The 19,114-nt window shown below is 36.6% G+C and overlaps 1 protein-coding gene across 8 annotated transcripts in view; it reads right to left on the bottom strand.

Annotated features, from left to right (window-relative positions):
- The window catches only part of BCAS3 (BCAS3 microtubule associated cell migration factor), a 451,757-nt gene that overhangs the window by 277,060 nt on the left and 155,583 nt on the right, over positions 1-19,114 (bottom strand). For 7 of the 8 annotated variants that reach the window (XM_067538140.1, XM_067538137.1, XM_067538141.1 and 4 more), the window contains one exon: positions 9,762-9,912. In XM_067538140.1, the coding sequence (XP_067394241.1) occupies positions 9,762-9,912 (151 nt within the window). Of the gene's footprint in view, positions 1-1,976; positions 2,022-9,761; positions 9,913-19,114 lie in introns of all 8 variants that reach the window. The other variant, XM_067538144.1, reaches the window with a different exon arrangement.

Raw genomic sequence — 19,114 nt, 5'->3', positions numbered from 1 at the left:
GGAGAAAATAAGAAAAATTACCCCAAAAATATGTACAGGCGCTTAAATTCAACAGACAATAAGCTGTCAAATCTCTGTTCATTTTACCGACATAATTTTAAGTCTCATTAAGATTTTAATGGAAACAACGTGCCCTACATCTTTTTCACTCTCCCACCCCCAAGTGTAGTTTTTGTCCCAATGTCTGTGTAGGCAAATAAAAACGATTTTCTTGTGAGCCAATGCTGGCATCAAACAGACCACAAAAGAGTCTTGTAAAAGACAAGCAATGATTTTAGAGTCTATTATATTTCATATATTCCTCTCTTTAATCTAGGTCTTTTAATCTTGTTTCACTCTAAAATCATTTCTAGTTGACAAGTGTCTATGACTGTCTTTGTTGAAGCTAAGGGAGCCCACTTTACAAATCTGGGCTACTGATGCATGCATCCATTTGTTAGATAATCCACATTCAAAACTTTTCATCTGACGCCTGTATATTTACTACGAAAAAACGATCAGATGGAATTTTCAGCAGCTTGGAAAAAACTACATTTACAAAAGAATCTCAGGAAGATCATTTCAGTAGCTATGTAAAAACACAGGTTATTTCACCCCAAAAGGGCCATCTTGAACTGTCCAGAACTTCGAGTTATTAGTTATTTCTCATAATATCTGCAGCACAAACGCTTTCAAAATTCATTTACATTTTAAAAACTATCTTCATGCTACAGTATAGATGCTAGCTAGTATAACCCTCACATAGTAACTATCCCCTCTATAAGAAAATTCCACCTTATTTCCTTTTATTCTTAGCACTTATTTAATAGAAATTGGTGTCCCATTGTTCTTGTATTTGAGCTAGTTCAAACATCCCTTTCATATCTATCTTTTCCATTCTCTTAAGAATGTTGCATACTGTGAGGCTCTTCGCCCCATTTTTCCACAGAATACAGATTGAGGGATAATATTCTGACCTGGATGCAAGAAGGATGACTGTGAACAATTCCCATTAGTGGTCATGCGATCTCCGTATGTAAATCACTACACACTTACAGTTCGTATTCCCCGCTAGCTCTTGAAATGTTCTGCCTAAGAACCTCACATCCCCGTATCACTCTAGCTATCTAAAACTATTTCCACCTCATCATTCTCTTTTTATAATAAGGTAACTAAGGGGGTATGTAATATTATAAGCACCCAGTCTCTTGTACAGAGTAACTTCTTATGGATTACATGTAATGCTTCCATGCCTGTTCAGTATATTTTGAGCTGGTTATGGCAATATGCTGCAATGTTATATGTTTAAAACAATACATTGCATTATTACAAAAATATGCTGACTATTAAGAAACAACATATCTTTTGACATAGTGGTAAGAACTTATGAATGTCTGTATATTTAGTGTTCTTAAAAATGTTTCATCATTGAAAATGGTTTTCTGAATGGGAAATGGTTAGTCAGTATTATATTGTTACCCATTTCTCTTCGCACAATACATTATTCTACCTAATTTGGTTTATTACAGAGACGCCTATATTAGCTGGTGTTTTCTGTCCATAAACTGGGAAAGTGTTCAGACATTACATTGTGGGAAGGTGTTTTTTTATATATACATACAGAGAGAGAGAGAGAGAGAGACAGAGAGACAGATATTATGTTTTTAGAACAAATATTCACCTTTGCCTAACTAGATTTTTTAAAAATCTGTTCTAACATCTCAGCTTCTTTAAAAACTACATTTCCCTACTTTAAATATTAATGAAAATATCTACTTTAAAATATTAAATATCAGGCGAGAAAAACAGTGCATATATTTGTTTCTTGAACACTTTACGGAGAATATTGGTCCATACTTTAAAAGTTGGTGATAAGTATGCAATCCTTCCCCCCTAAGGATCAGCCCATGCAGTAAAAAACAATTTGAACGTAAAGTTATTTTCAATGAGTACAGCAAATGAATTATAGGCATGCTGGGATTGAACTCAGAACTCACCATGGAGCTTTTATGGAAAAACATCCTGCTCCAAACAGATAAGGTCTTCATGTAAAGGGGAAAAATGCACAAAAATTAGATGAAAACTCATAATCAACAAGTACAGTGTTACTATAAAGATAAAGGCAAAGAAAATAATTTTCATAACTGTTTACGATGCCCCTGAAGGTAGGTTGAAGTCTAATGTAACACAACATGCTGATGAGCTCCAGATTCTCCAAACACTTACTCATGAGAGTAGCCCCACTGACATCCATGTGACTACCCATGGGAGCAAGTGTTTACAGGATCAGGCCCTTCATGTAGTAACTGCTGTGAATACAGCATCCACAGGCTCGTATCAGTTTTTAATATGGATAGGTTTTGAAAAGTTAAGACACGGTACTGTTCTCCTTTTTGAAAGAGTCTGGCAATGCCTTATAAGAGGCACCACACAGGAAACACAGAGTTGAGGTCCTTAAAACAACATTCAAGTCAACATTAATAATCAGACGAACAAAGTAAATTAGCATCAACAGCAGCAGATGTGTGGGTGTTTGTCATTAAAGGTTTAAAATCTGATGAGTCGAAAAAAATAATTGTCAGAAAGGCATCAGTCCTACACCAAGTAAACTTCAGGTAGAATAACAATCTTGTAGGGAAGCTCTACCCCCACCCTCTTTCCCATTATAAAAATACATTCTTGGAAATTAAAATGCATAACAGTGGCATGACATGCTAGTCTATTTTCCTTACAAGCTAGTCTGGAATGCAGCAAAGAAAAGGATCACCGATTTTAAATGCATCATCCCATATAATATTTAATACTTATGCACAACTTAATTTGTTTGGCCACTTATTAAAATTCTCTCCACAGCATAAAATCAGTTTTAAAAACTATGTTCCATGCCGTATGGTATAATTTTTAAAACCACCACCACCAATTTTTAAAATAATTTTGTTTGTTTTAAATCAAATATTAAATCATATTTTCAGTCAACGAAATAAAACAAAAGGCCATCAGAAAGAGGAGTATTAGGCATGTTGCCTTATGTTTTCACCTTAAGTGTATACAAGTTTGACACAAGAGCAATAACTTCTTTCTTAAGTTCAGTGGTATGTAAAGTTAAAAAAACCAAAATAATCACACCTGCATGTTTATGGAGCTGAAGATGTACTGATCCAAACAAAGACAAGAAAATTGCCAGCACAATGAAGTAACCCATATATTAAAACTTTTTTCATATTAATTTAAGATAGGTTTTAGTTATGTAGGTCAACAACCAAATTAAAGATATTACAAACTCTGCAGCTTTATCATGTACAATGACATCTCTTAATTCAATGGTTTTCAGACACATACATACTGGGGTCCCAGTTCTGCATCAAGGTCCACTAGTGTGGAATCATCTGGCCTTCATGAAATGCTTAGCCATTCTAGAATACTGCTAGAACCCAGTTTAATCGGAGGAACTGAACTCTAACATAGACAGCAAGTTATTGTCCCTCTCTGACCCAAAAGCCATTCCAAGGATCCATCAACAGATTAACCAAGTGGTGCAGCGCTTAAAAAACCTTTGACAAAAAACAGAACTAACCATTATTCTGCACAACCCAGCAACATACTCAAGAGCCAAGGATCTGCCTGGCCTAAATCTGGAGAGCCATTAGTTAGTGTCTAATCATGAGACTAGGAGCTAGGAACTCGTGAGTTGTAATCCTGGCTATAACATTGAGTCCAACCTACAGCAAATCCGTTTACCTCTCTGCCTCAGTTTCTCCATCAGTAAAAACAGGGAAAATAATACTTACCTAAGATCACAAAGACATTGTAAGAATTAAGTATTTGTTTGAAAATTCTATAAATTATTATTAAATGTAACATGTTGGCATAATCTTTTTTTTTTAAATCACCAAAATGACCACTGCTTTTTTAAAAAATAAACTAAGTGACCAACACAGATTTAACTCACACCGCATATTTTCAGCACATATTAGATTTCTCATAGCACAGAGAAACTGCAGTTACATTTCAAAAGAATAGCTTACATTCTTAATACAAAGCTGGCATACATGTCAGATAGCACAGCAGTAACCCCTTTCTGTTCAGCAGTTCTTTCCTTAATTTACAATTATTTTCTGTGAACTTTTACACAAGCAACCGAACATGTTCCACAAATTGCTTCACACAGCATGGTTGGTGTGTTAATAAAAAAAGACAATGTACAAATTACAAGATAACCCATCCTTGAATTGACAGCACCAGATGGCTACGCTGGGTGACAATAACACAGCAATGTCAAGGTGGGGGGAAAAAAAGCCACTTAAGTTATGTGTGTCAGTGGCTCTAATGCCAAGTGCATATAAGATACTATATTGGGAATTATCTGCCAATGGGAAAATATTAAATGACGGTGATTATGATTCAAAATATAAACAGCATTTTTTATTTCTTCACCTAATTTTCAATCTGATCATAAGTTTCAGGAAATCCAAAACTGAAATGTATTTCATTTTGCTGATTTAGCATGCTTATTAAAAATACGTAACTATTCTAGATCTTAGTAAATTCTACAATGTCTACTTATCCTAACCCCCATTACTATCAGGTTTCCCTGATCTTTCATAAAGAAATTGTGACATTTGGGCAAAATGCTGGATAAATCACAACACTTCATACAAATTACAAAGAGTTAGAGCTGCTTCTTTATTACCAAAGTTTGTAGTATACTAATTCTTCAGATGATACATAACCATGTTTGAAAACAGTGCCCAAACCAGAAAGTTTTCAATAAACATATAGGCAAACTGATCGCTGTCTTCCTAAGCTTTTACTGAGATTTAGTTTTAATTCGTACTTGATTTTTTTCAGTTGTTTTTGCCTATGTAATTGGATCATGACATTGCTCTTCTTATTTTTGTTTGTCTCACTAATCGGACCTGGGATAAATTAAGCTCTTCTGAGTCAAAATACATCAAACGGATATCAATTATTTTCTGAACAAATAGTACACGAGATGGGAAACATTAAAATGATAAAATCTGAGACTGTTTCAACATCAGAGACTTTATCTACTTTTCTCTCTCCTTATTAAAAAAAAAAAGTGGGAGGAGGGGAAATGGATAGAGTTTCACATATATGAACTCAAAACCTTTCAAGGAGGAAAAATCAGATTTGTTCCTGTTCTTGTAAGGAACACTGTAAAGCTTTGTTTTGGCAAGAGACTACTACAGAAATTGACATCTTGGGGTTTCAGTGTAGCTATATAATATTTGTGACTGAAGTATGATACCAACATAAATGACTATCCCTTGGGAAATTTAAAATAAATTCTGCTGTCAAAGGAGCAAACATTTAACAAGAGTTTTTCTTTGTAGCAATTACTTTATCATTATTTCCTCCTCCCTATTACACTTCATCTATTTTACCACATTCTTATGAACGGGAAACTAAATACAATTCACTCCATTGAAACAGGATGTACTTATAACAGGCCAAATGCAAACACAAAGCTTTCCTCCAATTAGCACATTCAAGTGTGGTCTTTTTTTTTTTTCTTAATAGTCACAAGACAGTCAGATTGTCTAGTTTTCTACTGCTTCTCTCAGGAAATAAATCTTTTGTCTCTATATAGCATCCTCCCTCTTCAGATCTATAAGCACTTTGCAAAAAAATAATTATTAGGCCATACAACCCTTTTCCAAGGGAAGTCAGTATTACTGTTCCTATCTTTTAATGGGGAAACTGAGGCACAGAAGTGCAGTGACTCACCCAAAGACACACTGGAAATCTGTGGTGAAGCCTACATCTCCCAGCCCTCAGGCCCATGCCTTAACCACAAGATTGTCCTTCTTTCTTGAAAATGCAGGGAGACCCTTTGGGGAACCTTTTCTGGTGTTAAAGTGTTGATAGGACAAACTTCAGGAAAACAAGTCAAAAGGTTTATAAAGAATGGGGATAAGAGTGAAGTGCCAGATGGAGATGGGAGAATAGACAGTTTAAGACAAAGTGGCAGGGGGAATGAAAAGGTCAAGGGAAGAAGCAAAAGAAGGGGACCAAGAACAGTTATTGGCAAAAAGTGCCATTTTTCCTGGTAAGCTCACCCTCAAGTATTCAACTAGGGACGTAACCTGCATTCAAAAGAAAGGAGCTTAATGAGTGGTCAGAAAAGGATCTGAGTTCTGCATGCTTACTTGATCAAAAAAGCGCCAGTGATAAACTCCATAGTGACTCGACTTCTGATTCTTGTCTTTCATTCCCCTGGGGCTACTCTGGACTCGTTCTGAAAGCTTACTCCTCCCTGCTTGCCAAGTAAAGAACATGTTGATTTGAGATAGATAATATTAAGGGCATTGATTACTCTTTTTGTATGAAAAAATATTTTGTTGTCCTGGGAAAAAACAGAACAAAAACCACTGCTATTTGCTTGATGCATCCAGTTATAAATGCGGCTTAAGTATTCTAATGAAAGAGGGGCTTTTCAGATGCTAATAACTAATAAAGCAGACAATTCTAAAAGTAGGAGCTACCTGTTTTCGTCTTGCTTTTTATTTCTGGAATTGTATCATAATAGATTAAAAATCTGATTTTTAAAAGCAACAGAAAAAGAATCAATTTTGATGACCACTGTCTAGTAGTTGTAAAACCCAAATGATTTCAAGCACTTCCTCCTTTTCTGATCACTGCACAATCACAAGGTTAAGCAGCTGCTTCCAAAGAGTGCCTTGTTTCCTTGAAACACTGCTTAAAGGTGCTGACCATGTAGGTGTAAATACATCTGTCTTTTGCCATTTGTAGTAATACATGCCTCCTACACTTCTCAGCGCTAGGCAGATGGTCCCTGTCCTGTCTAAATATTACACTGTACAGACTTACATTGCTATGTGTTTCTAGAAATATGAGCACAGATGTTAAATATGTCAAACACACGCTTTGCCCCCTGGAGGTTTAAGTTAAGGCTGCTGTCTCAATTTGGCCATTTTAGGCATGCCAGGCTTCTTGGATCCTAGGCATTCCTCTTAAATCTCTGCTTTGTAAGTAGAGCTTTTCATGTTAATTTTGTGTACTTTCATCAAATATTTTGGACACAGAACAAAAGAAAGCAGCCATAAGCTTAGTATTACACATTTACATAGGATTTGCTGAAAATTATCAGCCCCATTCATGAAAACTGTATTCACATAGCTGGGGTTCTCTTTCCATGACCATTTTTTTTTCTATATAAGCCTCAGTGAACATTTTATACTCAATTCATTTTTCAAAAATGACACAAAATAATTGGACAGGGCAAAGTCTGTGAATAGGAAGTTCATAGGTGGAAAAAACTTAGCATGGACTACACACTTAAGAGAGATAAGAAATAATACGCAGAAATAAAATGCAAGATTTAAAACTTCAGTGGCACCCCATCAAATTTTTTAATAAATGGCCTCAAAATGCAGCAAAAAATCACTGCTTGAAATCAAATAAATGGGGCCTAACACAACTACAAAGCTGACTTTTACTGTCTCCCTTTTCCGTCACTCCAACCATGTTGCTCCCCATCTCACATCTCCACTGGCTTCCTGTCTCCATCAACCATCTTTCTTGCTCTCAGTCACTAAGGAGCTTATCTCTGTGGTTCAACTCCCTGTACTCACCTTTAAGAGTTTATGCAGCTGTGCTCAAACCTACATTCTCAGGTCCTCCTACTCCCACTGTTGTGTTCTGTGCTCCTCCCAGTCCTTTTGCTCAACTTCTCTCTCTCTCCTTCTCCCACTCATGACTTAGTTCCTCTTTTGATGCACACCCCATGCATTCCCTCCTCCTGGTCATTAGTATCCCTCTCTTTCCCTCTTCCACGCTCACTTTCTTTCAAGCATCTATCTCCATACTCCATTTTCCTCCCTGATCTGTGATTATATTGCAAAAAAGAAAGAAAAAGAAAACAAACATCTGCAATGCATGTATGGAAGAAGTAAGCTGCAGTTTCCCCTTGTCCCTGTTCCTCTGCTGTTACACATGTTCTGTCTATGATTCTCTGCACAGTTCAGGGGCAAATCAGAGGTGCTGAGCACTTACAATTCCCACTGAAATCAAGAGGTATTGTAGGCGCTCAACTTTGCTCATAATTTGGCCCTAGGACCTGACAACTGAGTAGTTAGATTAGATGCTCTTTAAGACCTGGCCAGGCACACTGTAGAGCTATAGAAATTATAATAATAAATACATTTTATAAATATCCCCAACATCATATCAGAGAGAATGAGTAATTAACAAGAATAAAGGTCCCAATCCTGAAATCCTTACTCTGTGCTTACTCAAGTAAAAGCTCGCATTGCAAGGCCCATGTGAAACCTAGGTGATTTGGCTTAGAGCAGGGACCTAAGAAGGGGTGGCAAGATGATACTCACTTGCCAGCCCCCAAACTCCATGAATAGGCAGTAGATAGGAAGGGAGTTGTGTTATTGTATCCACATAAGCATGTTTCTCATACATATAAAAGTCCCAGACAATAAGGGAATAACTGAGTCAGACTTTTAAAATAAAATTCTAACTGGCAAACCTTTGAGGAGTTGAGCTTCTCCAGGACACGGGGGGCATGTGAGGAGCTGAGAATCTAGTCTCTGCTGGCAGCTTCCTGGTGGAAGCCTGGCTATTCCACAGCCTCCTGGCAGGCTGTCCCACCCCTCTGCTCCCTGTTCCCGCCGGGAGTGGGGGAAGCCACCTGGGGCTTCTCCCCTCCCTCTTCCCCACCAGGAGCTGGGGGAAGCCACTTGCCCCTAGGGAGAGGTTTCCAGCTACCCCAGCTTCTCGGCCCACCCCACGCTGGGAGCCGGGCAACTAATATCACGGCTCCCTGCTGTCTCAATTTCATGGCTCCTGCCGAAACAGACAAGACAGCCAACAGTAGGAACGCAGTTGCCCTAACTACACCGACATAAGCCTTATGCCTCTCATGGAGGCGGAGTTATGTCGGTGTAGTAGGGCACTTACATCAGTGGGAAGGAGGAGGAGAATTGGTCATGGACTAGGATGCTAGGAGTTGTACAAAAAGACAAAAAAGACAGTTCCTTTGTAAGCGCCTAGGAGTAACCTCTGTGACTAATTAGTGCAATCAGAAAGAAATCTGTCTAGTCCTCCTTACCTTAATGCTAGATGCATGGGATGTGTAAAAAGCGGGAGAAAATGAGGAGGGATTCTCAGAGTTTTGATGAGATGTGTTTTATATAAAAATGTATTCAAAGCCTGAATCAATATAGTACACACAGTCAGAATTGTACTGTCAGGAAAACATCAGAAACATAGACTTATATGTGTAGGATTTTTCTATATATGTAACTATATTCACCCTGGTTTGCTGACTTTCCACATGTGACAAACAACCACCACCGATGGCTGAGGAATTTAGAAATCAAAAAATATATTTAAAGCAAGTCTTATTTAAGGTGGAAATTACTCAAGAGCTCACAGTATATGATTAAGTATAGATCAGGACATATTTTATATTTGTTCCTCATACAGAACACCTTACTTATGTAAAGGTAGACTATGACTATGGAGTGGATGCAAGAAAATGATCCACCCATCCATCCAAACAAATACTTATGTTTCTGAATTCTTAGACAGATCTGTTTTATGTGTTTTTAATACTTGTCATTGTTATCCTTACTTTCTACCTAGTTTTGTGCCATTGAATCATATGTACGCTGAAAATAAAAAGCATGAATCAGAAAAGCATCACTAACTGCATGAATTAGTTCTATGACTATTTTGTCAAACAACACAAAGAGCGTTAATAAGAGATGTCATGCAGACACACTTACCCCGTGCGTTTGGTGATGGTTCCTAAGGTCATTGGCTGTTTGATTTGTGCAAGAGGTACCACCACAGTCAAACTTGGAAGAGGCAAGAGGCGTGGGTTCCCAGGATTGTTGTTAGTGAAGTTATTATAAGTGTCTTGGCTATTCAGTTTACCTTGAAGAGATGGAAAAAATTAAGAAATTTATCACTGGAAACTCTTCCCCATTTATTATTTCTAATAATCATATAAAATTAACAGTTTTAATACACAATAATGCACTTCTATTAAAGAAAAGAAAAAAAACCCCTATAGAATTCATCTTAAAACTACAGAAAAATATACATAGGCAGATAAAACAGCAATAAAAATATTCTTCATGTCTAAGGAAATAGGCTACCGTTTCTTCTATAGAAAAAAGTCAGTCATGGCGCTGCTGGTCTATTGTGCGAGTTTCACGTATCATGATATTTCAAAGTTCAATCTGAGAAGCCGATTCCGAATCTAAATTCTCTATGGAAAAGGTAAATACTCTAGAAAGGAATTTTTGTCCTGCAGTGCCTCATAGTGTGCTTTACATTGAGAAGTTCTGAAAAGGACATTTTTGCTGCCTCCGTTGGTGAAGGTACGGAATACTATAATAGCAACCTGCTGCACTGCAGAAGCGATAGAAAAATACATGCTACTTATATATGAAGAATAAAATAAAGGAAAGTAAAACTAAAATATCAGAAAAATCAAGAGTTTATTGAGAAAAAAATCAAATTCATAGTCCTTCAAAACAAGAAAAAATAAAATACCCAAAATACAGTATTTAGAAAAGGGAAAGAAATACCCCTCCACCCCATACTACACTTGTTTCAAATTTCTAAGATAGAAGGTCTGTTTTGGACATATGCTTGCTTTACATATGCTTTCCTACTTTCTGTATCATTCTGCAGTCACAACCTTTCATTCTTCAATTAGAAAAGGAAACTAGCTACAAATTTCATGGCCAGTAGGGAAAGAAATCTAAAGAAACCAAAGAAAGAAAAATGAAACTAAAAGGGGCAAGTCTGTTTATAATAGAATCAAAAGTACTTTAAATAGACAAGCAACTGTGAATTAAAAGGTTTAGATCATTAACTTGTTTTTCTGTGTTCCTATAATGCTGTGAAATGCTGGCTTTGTCCTTAATCAAAAGGAAGCCATATTGGGAATTAAGTCCCTAAACAACCGATGCATTCTACATAGATATTATACAAATCCCAGGCCAAATCCATACAATCCTGACTGAAGTGCAGCCACCTTTTTTCAAGGAAGAATAACAGCAAAGAAAAGAGTTTCTCACAGGAAGCAGGCTGAAAAGCTATAATGGTACTTCAGATGGATTGAAGATAGGAAAAGGAAGGTGGAAAAATCTTAATGAATGTCTCATCTTCCTAAAGACACTCAATGCTTCCTTTACCCTCCTTTTAATACTATATAACCGTTAGCTTGGGGGGTTTTGTTTGTTTTTCTACCAAGTATGTAGAACTCTATGGAAAGCACACAAACAAAAAATGATGAAATTACAAAGTGTATTTTGTGTTAGATATCCGGTCTGAGCATTATTCAATACATTTTAAGAGAAATGGCAGGGGCTTTAATGAAATGAATAACCAGCCTATTGAATAGTCTCTGAGTACAGACTTCATTTATAACTATAGAGACTTTCCCGAACTAACTTGAGAAGAAAGAAAGAAAGAAAGAAAGAAAGAAAGAAAGAAAGAAAGAAAGAAAGAAAGAAAGAAAGGAAGGCCCTTGTGTTTAAATTAAGACAGAGGCTTCAATTCTGGGGTTTTTTTTTAAATATTTGATTAGTTTCCTTGAAGATTCATTCTCAGTTCATGTGGGAAGAGTGTATAAAATAGTTTTCTGCGTTTTTGTGTAATTAATTACTATTTTATATCATCAAGCCCCTTTTTTAAAAATGTGTTTCTCTCTCTGTATTCAACATCAGCAGCAACAGTCAACAGAGAAAACAGTGATAACTAAAAAATGTTTCCAAATATCTACATCTTGGGGTTTTTTTCCTGTTAGGAATATATTGATTAATTGTAATAGTGCACTGATCGAGTTCTGAACCCCATCTGCCTGATGCAACAGTAATTTGTAAACAGGATATACAAGGAATGCGTAATTACTCAATGCACTCAAATCTCAGTACCATGCAGCAATTAATTAGCCTTCCAAATGCAAAACTGCCACTGAATTCAATAGAATTTTTGAGTGCAGAAAAAGTGAGTAATCATAAATTAGATCTACACTGAAAGATGCTGAGCTCCTTCAACTCCCATTAAAGTTGAGGGATCCTGTGGGGCAGCTGAGGACACTTAGCAGTTTGGAGGGTTAAATCCTCTTTCAGGAATCTTAAGGATCCCACTACACACACATGCATGCCAATTAGTTACTGTAACTTTTGTATTTTATAGAGTGAAGTATCTAAGGAGTAATGACATTTTTCTGAGTTGCTTGATACCTTAAATATTATTTTACTTTTTACTTAAGCATTTTTCTGGTGTCTTTAATGACAAACAAAGTAAGACAAGAAGAAAAAAGAAAAGAACAAACATATATAAAGGGAAATAAAGATGCTTAAGAGAGAAGATAAATTAGAACAAAATACAATATTCCTTTCAACTTGTTTCCTAGCGTTTTGGGAACACACTCACTAAAGCAACCTTTATTTATTTATTTACTTTTTTTAGAGGCACTGTACTAAGAATTGTTGCTGTAACTCCTACTTTAATTCCTGCCTAAATCATACTGCAGTCACTTTGCAGAAACTAAGCCCTTACTTCCAGTCAGAATTAACAGAGCAATGATACTTGGCTATATGAGGTTTGTTTTTAAGAATGTGACTTTTGACTCTTTAAACCACCTAGAAAACCAATCTTATGTGCATTAATTTCTGTTGTTTGTAACAAAACACTATGCCATTTGTGATACTTTAATTTTAAAACTTCACCAATTCTATCGTTTAAACCTGTGCTAGAGTTAAGATGCTCTCATTATAACCTATTGCAGATACTCTACACAGAAAGAAAAGTATGCATTTTTTTCAGCTGAAAACTGCTTTAAAAATAAATATATGAACAGAATCAAAGTTCAACTAATTATTCACAAGTATTGCCTATTGACTGTGCATCCTTAGCACTGAAAGAAGGGTGCTACGTAGTAACTAGATGTGGTAAGAAGGAGGATGTTTGACTTGTTCATAATTACTAGGGCAGAAGTATCTCCTGTGTTCAGATATCTTAGTTTTTAAAATAAAGCTCTACTGATTGAGAAGATACAAATTTAAATTAAAAATTAGCCAACCCAGTCATCAAAACACTCAACACTTCACAGCAGAAATGAAGTTAAAGTAAAAGACCCAAACCTAACAGATGTAACAATTTTCAACATCTAATCTGCCTACCAATGTATACTTTCTTTTAAGCAAAATTTGGTTGCAAAATTTTGAAAATAAATTCACCAGCCATGGTGCAAATCAGAAATTAAAAATCAGAATGGTGCAAAATGGAGAAAAGGGAAATAGTGCAAAAGAGAAAAAAGTTATTTCAAGAGAGAGCATTTTGCTTGATAATTTGACTTTTAATAAGCTCTACTCTGGTTAGGAAAAATGCTACTTCATACAGAAAGAGTAATAATAATAGCTTTCATTTGAATTATATTTAGATACTTTTACTATGGACATGTTCTACACAGTGGTATCTCTATTGTCTGGACAACGTTGCCTCAGTCCCATCATAAAGATACAACCTTGACTTCCTAATTGCATAGCCGTGGGGATAGAGCAAATGCACTCTGTGACTAGGATTTCTTTATCATTCATTCAGCACGACATATATTGTACATTCACTACTGGAATGAAGTGGTGTTCCATAGATTAGATTTAACAGGTCAGGGTTTTTTTAAACTTTGTGTGTGCTATTGTATCTGTCCAAAAACCCAATAAAAAATTACCCCCATCCTCAAGCCCTTAGAAGCATGCAAATGCCTTTGCAGTAAATGGGAGTTTTGTGTGCACAAGACAGTAGGATCAGGCCAAAAGAGCACAAAGAATGCAGTCAAGCATCAACATTATTTCCACAGCTCAAGCAGTTGTTGATTCACTGTCAAAGGACAGAGTGACAAAGTTTAAGTCCTCCAGAAACACCAAAAAAAAAATTTGTGCTGTGAAGAATCTTTCAGCATAGCACAACCAAATTATTTTGCAGTATGTGTACAGGATAAATCAACACTTCAAATACAGCTAGTTACTAGCTAACAAAAAGCAGGACTACAGTTCCAACAGAATTGCTTCCCTAAACGTTGAAAATTTAGCTTGAAATTACATGCTAACTTCAGAAGCTTGTTTTCATATTGACAATTGCACATAAGCTAGGCAGGGTACTGCCTGATTGACTTTTCCAGGAATACCTTCTATAGCAATCCTTTCAGAGAGAACTGAAAATTAAAAAATAAAATAAAAACCTCCTGGCACCTTCACCTTCATGACAGACGTACCCTCGTAAGCACTGGAGGCAGAACATTTTCACTAGAGCATCCCTAGCTATGGAGCTGTCTTCCTTGGTGATCTGCCAGAGTCTAAGTTTACTGACCTTCAGAGTACATTGCAAGGCATGTCTTTTTGGTTCAGTATTTATCTGTCTATGGGATGTCACTGGAAAGGGTTTTCTTCTGTCAGGCTTAAGGGCTGTGCAAGGAGGGGCTGTTGTGGGCACTTTAATATAAAGGTTTTTTTAATGGACATCTTGCCACTTCCCTTCATCTCTGCACTCCCAGGTGTCCAGTCAAGGGCCAAAGGTCAAGGTTCCAAGTGGAATACCACCTGAAAGGCAGCTCTCACAAAAATCCCCAGCCAAATTTTACAGATTAAAGAGGAAGAGAAAGTTTGGGAAAGCATCCATACTCCTGATCTGAGCCAAACCCAAATCCCAAACTTCTTGAGGGTCTTCTGCCCTGAATCCAAATTCAGCTTTTTGGATTTCCATTGTGGAGACTGATTCTCTTGTTTTAGTAGAATCTGCTGATGGATCTTGTCCATGAATGTTTACACAAGACATACAGATGCAGAACAAACCATGCGATTTAGAGAAAACCATGGGATGTTCTTGCCTTTTTAAAAGGTATTCTAATAACAGACAGTTATTTAAAAGGACAACATTTCATTGGATAAAGTCTGCCTGCTGAGGCATGGAAAAAATAATTCATTAGTTCTATCAGACCTATTGACATACAGTCTGGGAGAAGAAAACCACCGTATGAGCCATTCAGAGTTCTGAACTGTGTTTTTTTCCAGGCATTTTATACCACAAATATTCACAGGAGAAATGGATTAAGTTGAGGATAAAAGTGAAGAGAGAAAATAACAAAGGGCTTTGTTATTACACAGAGCGAACAGCCTGTCATGTCAACTTTGCAGGGGTATATTCCCAAACCAGTCATCATTAACATACTCACTTCCATTGAAAAAAAGGGAGGCCTGAAAGCGCCGGACAAAAGAAATCCCAAAAGGCAGAGTAAAAACAAATTAAAAGCACCATTATAAAACACAGATGCTATAAGGAAAATAAACTTCACAAGATTTACTGGTTTTTGACAAAGTAGAACATTTGTGGAAAAGACATCAGCCACAACTCCCAGGTAATGCCAGTGAGAGGCTAATGTCTCCTTTCTGTTTTACCTTCGCCCACCCACTTTTTTTTTTTTTTTTTTTTTTTTAAAGCAGAACATGAACGGTTGGTGTTCTTAGCTGCTGAATGCAGTAATCTGAAACTGTATGAAAGTGGCAAACCACCAGCCACCAAGGTACTTCTGAAAATTGGACGTTAGGTTGATGAGTGCTACAGACCAACTTTTAACTTACAATTTTTTTTAATTTTACTTTAAAAAGCAAAAACCAGAATCACTTACTGTAGTGAGCTAATCTAAGATTTAAACGACAGAGCAAGTTGCACGTTTTTATTTTGAGAGTTAAATTTTTTTAGACGTGACAGAAAACTGCATTTTGATCAAAACATACTAGAATTATTAGTTTATAAAACATTATAAAAACAAGCAGTTTCTCCATTGCTTGATCACTTGACAATTAACTCAATATAGATTTGGGCTAAGTCAGTGGGAAGGAGGGATATTGAGGGGCACTCCTGTTGAAGATGACCAAAAAAAAATGAAGCCGTGGTTACTTAAGGTTAAACCTATAAGGTGTTGATCACCACCAACTTCCATTAACTAGAGAAGAGGGTACCCATTATTTCATTATCAAGCTTTAAAATCACAGGTGCATTTTCTAATAAGAGAAGGGGTGTAAATACCAGTGTCCGAGTAAATTCAAACTCAGATTATATAATTCTACCTACAAAATTTCCCCCGGCAGTTTCAGCTGGATATGGTATTCTTGCACTGGCTAAGGTCAATTGTTGTGATGTGGTGGTGTGCACTGCAGGTTTTGGCCCAATATAAGGTTTTATAGTAGTAGATTGAAAATAATAAGCATTCAATTTGTTCTGTATTGTTTACAGAAAAAAACTGAGTCATGCCGAACCTCTCCTAGCTATACAGTAAAACGATATAATTTTAAAAAAATTATCCTGTGTTTCCTTGTCGTCTTATTCTTCCTTGTATTATTCCAATAAAACTAATAAGTAACACAATTATGTCATTTAAATTCCAAAGCACTTGGTCTGCTTTTAATATCCTACTGTACTTAATAGACTAAAATTCAAACTGCACCAAATATTTTAACAACGTTAACATCAAATATATAATATTCTGCAACCTACTGACTATTAGAAACACACTATAACTGGAATCTACACAATCACCAGCAGGCTGAGCTCTGAGAAAATGAAGCATGCTTAGCTTTTATTTGCTGCCGATTGTAAAAGAGATTCCTCAACCAAACCCTCACTAATCATCTAATGCAAGACAAATAAAATCCTTTCTAAATATAAAAATGACATTAAAAAAAATCACGCATGTGGTGGGTTTATTTTGTTTGGATTTTTATTCAACTACAAAAAGTCTCATAGATGAGAATGAAAAGCTTCCCAGCTACAGTTCCAGGACTTTCACCCCCTTTTCTGACCTTTCCTCAGACATGTTCCAGTATAATCTGCAATCTAGTAGAGTCGGAAGAGGAAACAACAGCGCCCTGGTGAGAAACATTGCCTTGTGACCCAAATAGAGAACTCTGCAGAAGCAATGCTGGCTCACAGAAGTCGTTTGGGAGGGTGTAATAGGTCATTCAATCATATTTTTTTAAATAATTAAAAAAGAATAATTAATCCTGCCAAACAGGGTTTTTCTTTAAAGATGTAACATGTTTAAATCTCCCCAAAATGATACTTTTTCCTGGGAACTGGGTGTGCAACAACAGAAAACTTTATTGTTCTTAATTAAAATAACCGCTACTTCTTAACATTAGCACAGCAACTGCTTCAAGCAGCAAACTGCTAGGAACTCAATTCATTTCACAGCCTAAGTATGAATATTTATAGTAACTTTTTTATTAGCCACAACAAGTAAAGCATATATAGTTATGGCTACAGAGACCATATACAGATTAGGCACTTAAAGTCAAATTTTGCTCTGTTAAATTGGTGTAAATCCAAAGTAAATCACTGAAGTCAGTAATGTTTATACTGATGAGAGCAGAATTTGGCCTTGTCTTCATAATATTTAAAACCACTTTTTGTCCATCTTTTATAAAATAGCTGCACCTATTCTCATGAATGTTCTGGGAAAACAGCCCTTTCCTTGTCTATGTATGAAAGGACAGAGCATCTGATGCCAATAGGCATCCTGTGTACTTCTAACACTACCCTGAGATGCACGTGCACCAGTCCAAGTGTCTCCAGTCACAGGGGGAAAGAAACATTACTCTACACTCAGTTACCTGCATGGTGGAGGGAAAACTCAAGCTCAGATCAGGCCCTGGATCTTACCCCTCCAAACTTTCTAGGATTCTAGTCCTTAGAGGTAGGGAGAGAGGAACTTGCACCATTCCCTTCACTGTCTGCTACCTGCACCTTCCTCTAAAAAGCCCACACCAGGCAGCGGAGTCCAGTTGTTTGCCATCCTGTCTGTACCAGGGATCATGCCTACAATTCTGCCCCGACTCATGGATTCCAAGCGTGACTGTTCATAACCACTGAGTTTTCTTGTCCATTTGTAGATGTTTTATAGCAGTGTGTCTCAGGGTCAGCAGTGCAGGGCTTGGGGAGACAGGCATATGCTGTTGCTTTCCTTCTCCTCTTCCATATTTCCCTTGTGTATGTGCATCAGCTGTAAATTTAAAGGCCTCTTCATCTTGGTGGATCCTTGCAAGAAGCTTGAATGACATGGGTGAAATTTAGACAATGGAGGGCCCTTAATCTGGTGCCGTTGGGAGGCAAAAAAAATGCTGCTTGAGAACTTTTGACTTCAGGATTGACATGTGGTGATGACAATTTGTGTTTAATAGTTATAAAGGTTTAGCTTTTTGACTCTCAAAGTCTCTTGTCATTAAATAACTATTGTCTGATATCCTCCCCATAATTTCCCTGCAAATGTGAAAATTTACATTTATCAAAATGAAAAACTGCATAAAAATAAACATTGATATTATCTGTCAAAATTATTTAAAAAAAAAAAAAATCAAATTCTGCCAAGCCAAAGTATGTTAATGAAGTTATGGCTGCCTTTTTGTCACTTTTTCCTTGTACTAATGTCCATGTCTTTCTTCCCATCCCCCTCACTATGTCTGCAGCAATTAGCACAAACATTGTGTTTAAAGTGCTGTAGTTCTAGGCAGATTTCTGACCCAGGTAGCATACCCTTTATTTCTTCCAAGTTATATAAAATAATGTGCTCTGATAACCATTGCATATGAGAACCTGAGAATAATATCCATGGAAAATGATAATAAAAATGACACAGAATATTAAAACTGGAGGGAAAAAAACAGAGGAATATCTGTCTCCCCCACTCCACCCACCCCCATGCCCTCAACATCTCTGCTTTTTTACCCATGACCGTTAAGGATGTTTTCTGGCTTTGTGACAGCATCATGACTCAGGTCATGAGAAGTGTCAAAGATGCATTTCCTTCAGATGGGAAAAAGCAACTGATTTTAACAGCCCACAGAGAATAAGCCAAATCAGCACATTTAAAAAGAGTGAAGATAAACCTTTTAAAAGATACAAGTATATTTTATTTCCAGTCTTAACACGCAAGTTCTTTCCCTAAAACATTTGCATTTTTAGACTACCAAAAAAGTCATAGTTGTTTTAAATATTTAAGAATAATAAATTCAAGACAACAAGATCAGAATCCATTTACTGCATAATCAATCACTGATTATAGACA

This window comes from Emydura macquarii, unplaced genomic scaffold (assembly GCF_026122565.2).
Source record: "Emydura macquarii macquarii isolate MOO-44397 ecotype Brisbane River unplaced genomic scaffold, CSIRO-AGI_Emac_v2 contig_450, whole genome shotgun sequence".
Lineage (NCBI taxonomy): Eukaryota > Metazoa > Chordata > Testudines > Chelidae > Emydura > Emydura macquarii.
The sequence above is the reverse complement of the archived record's forward strand: the minus strand, read 5'-3'. Positions and strand labels throughout refer to the sequence as shown.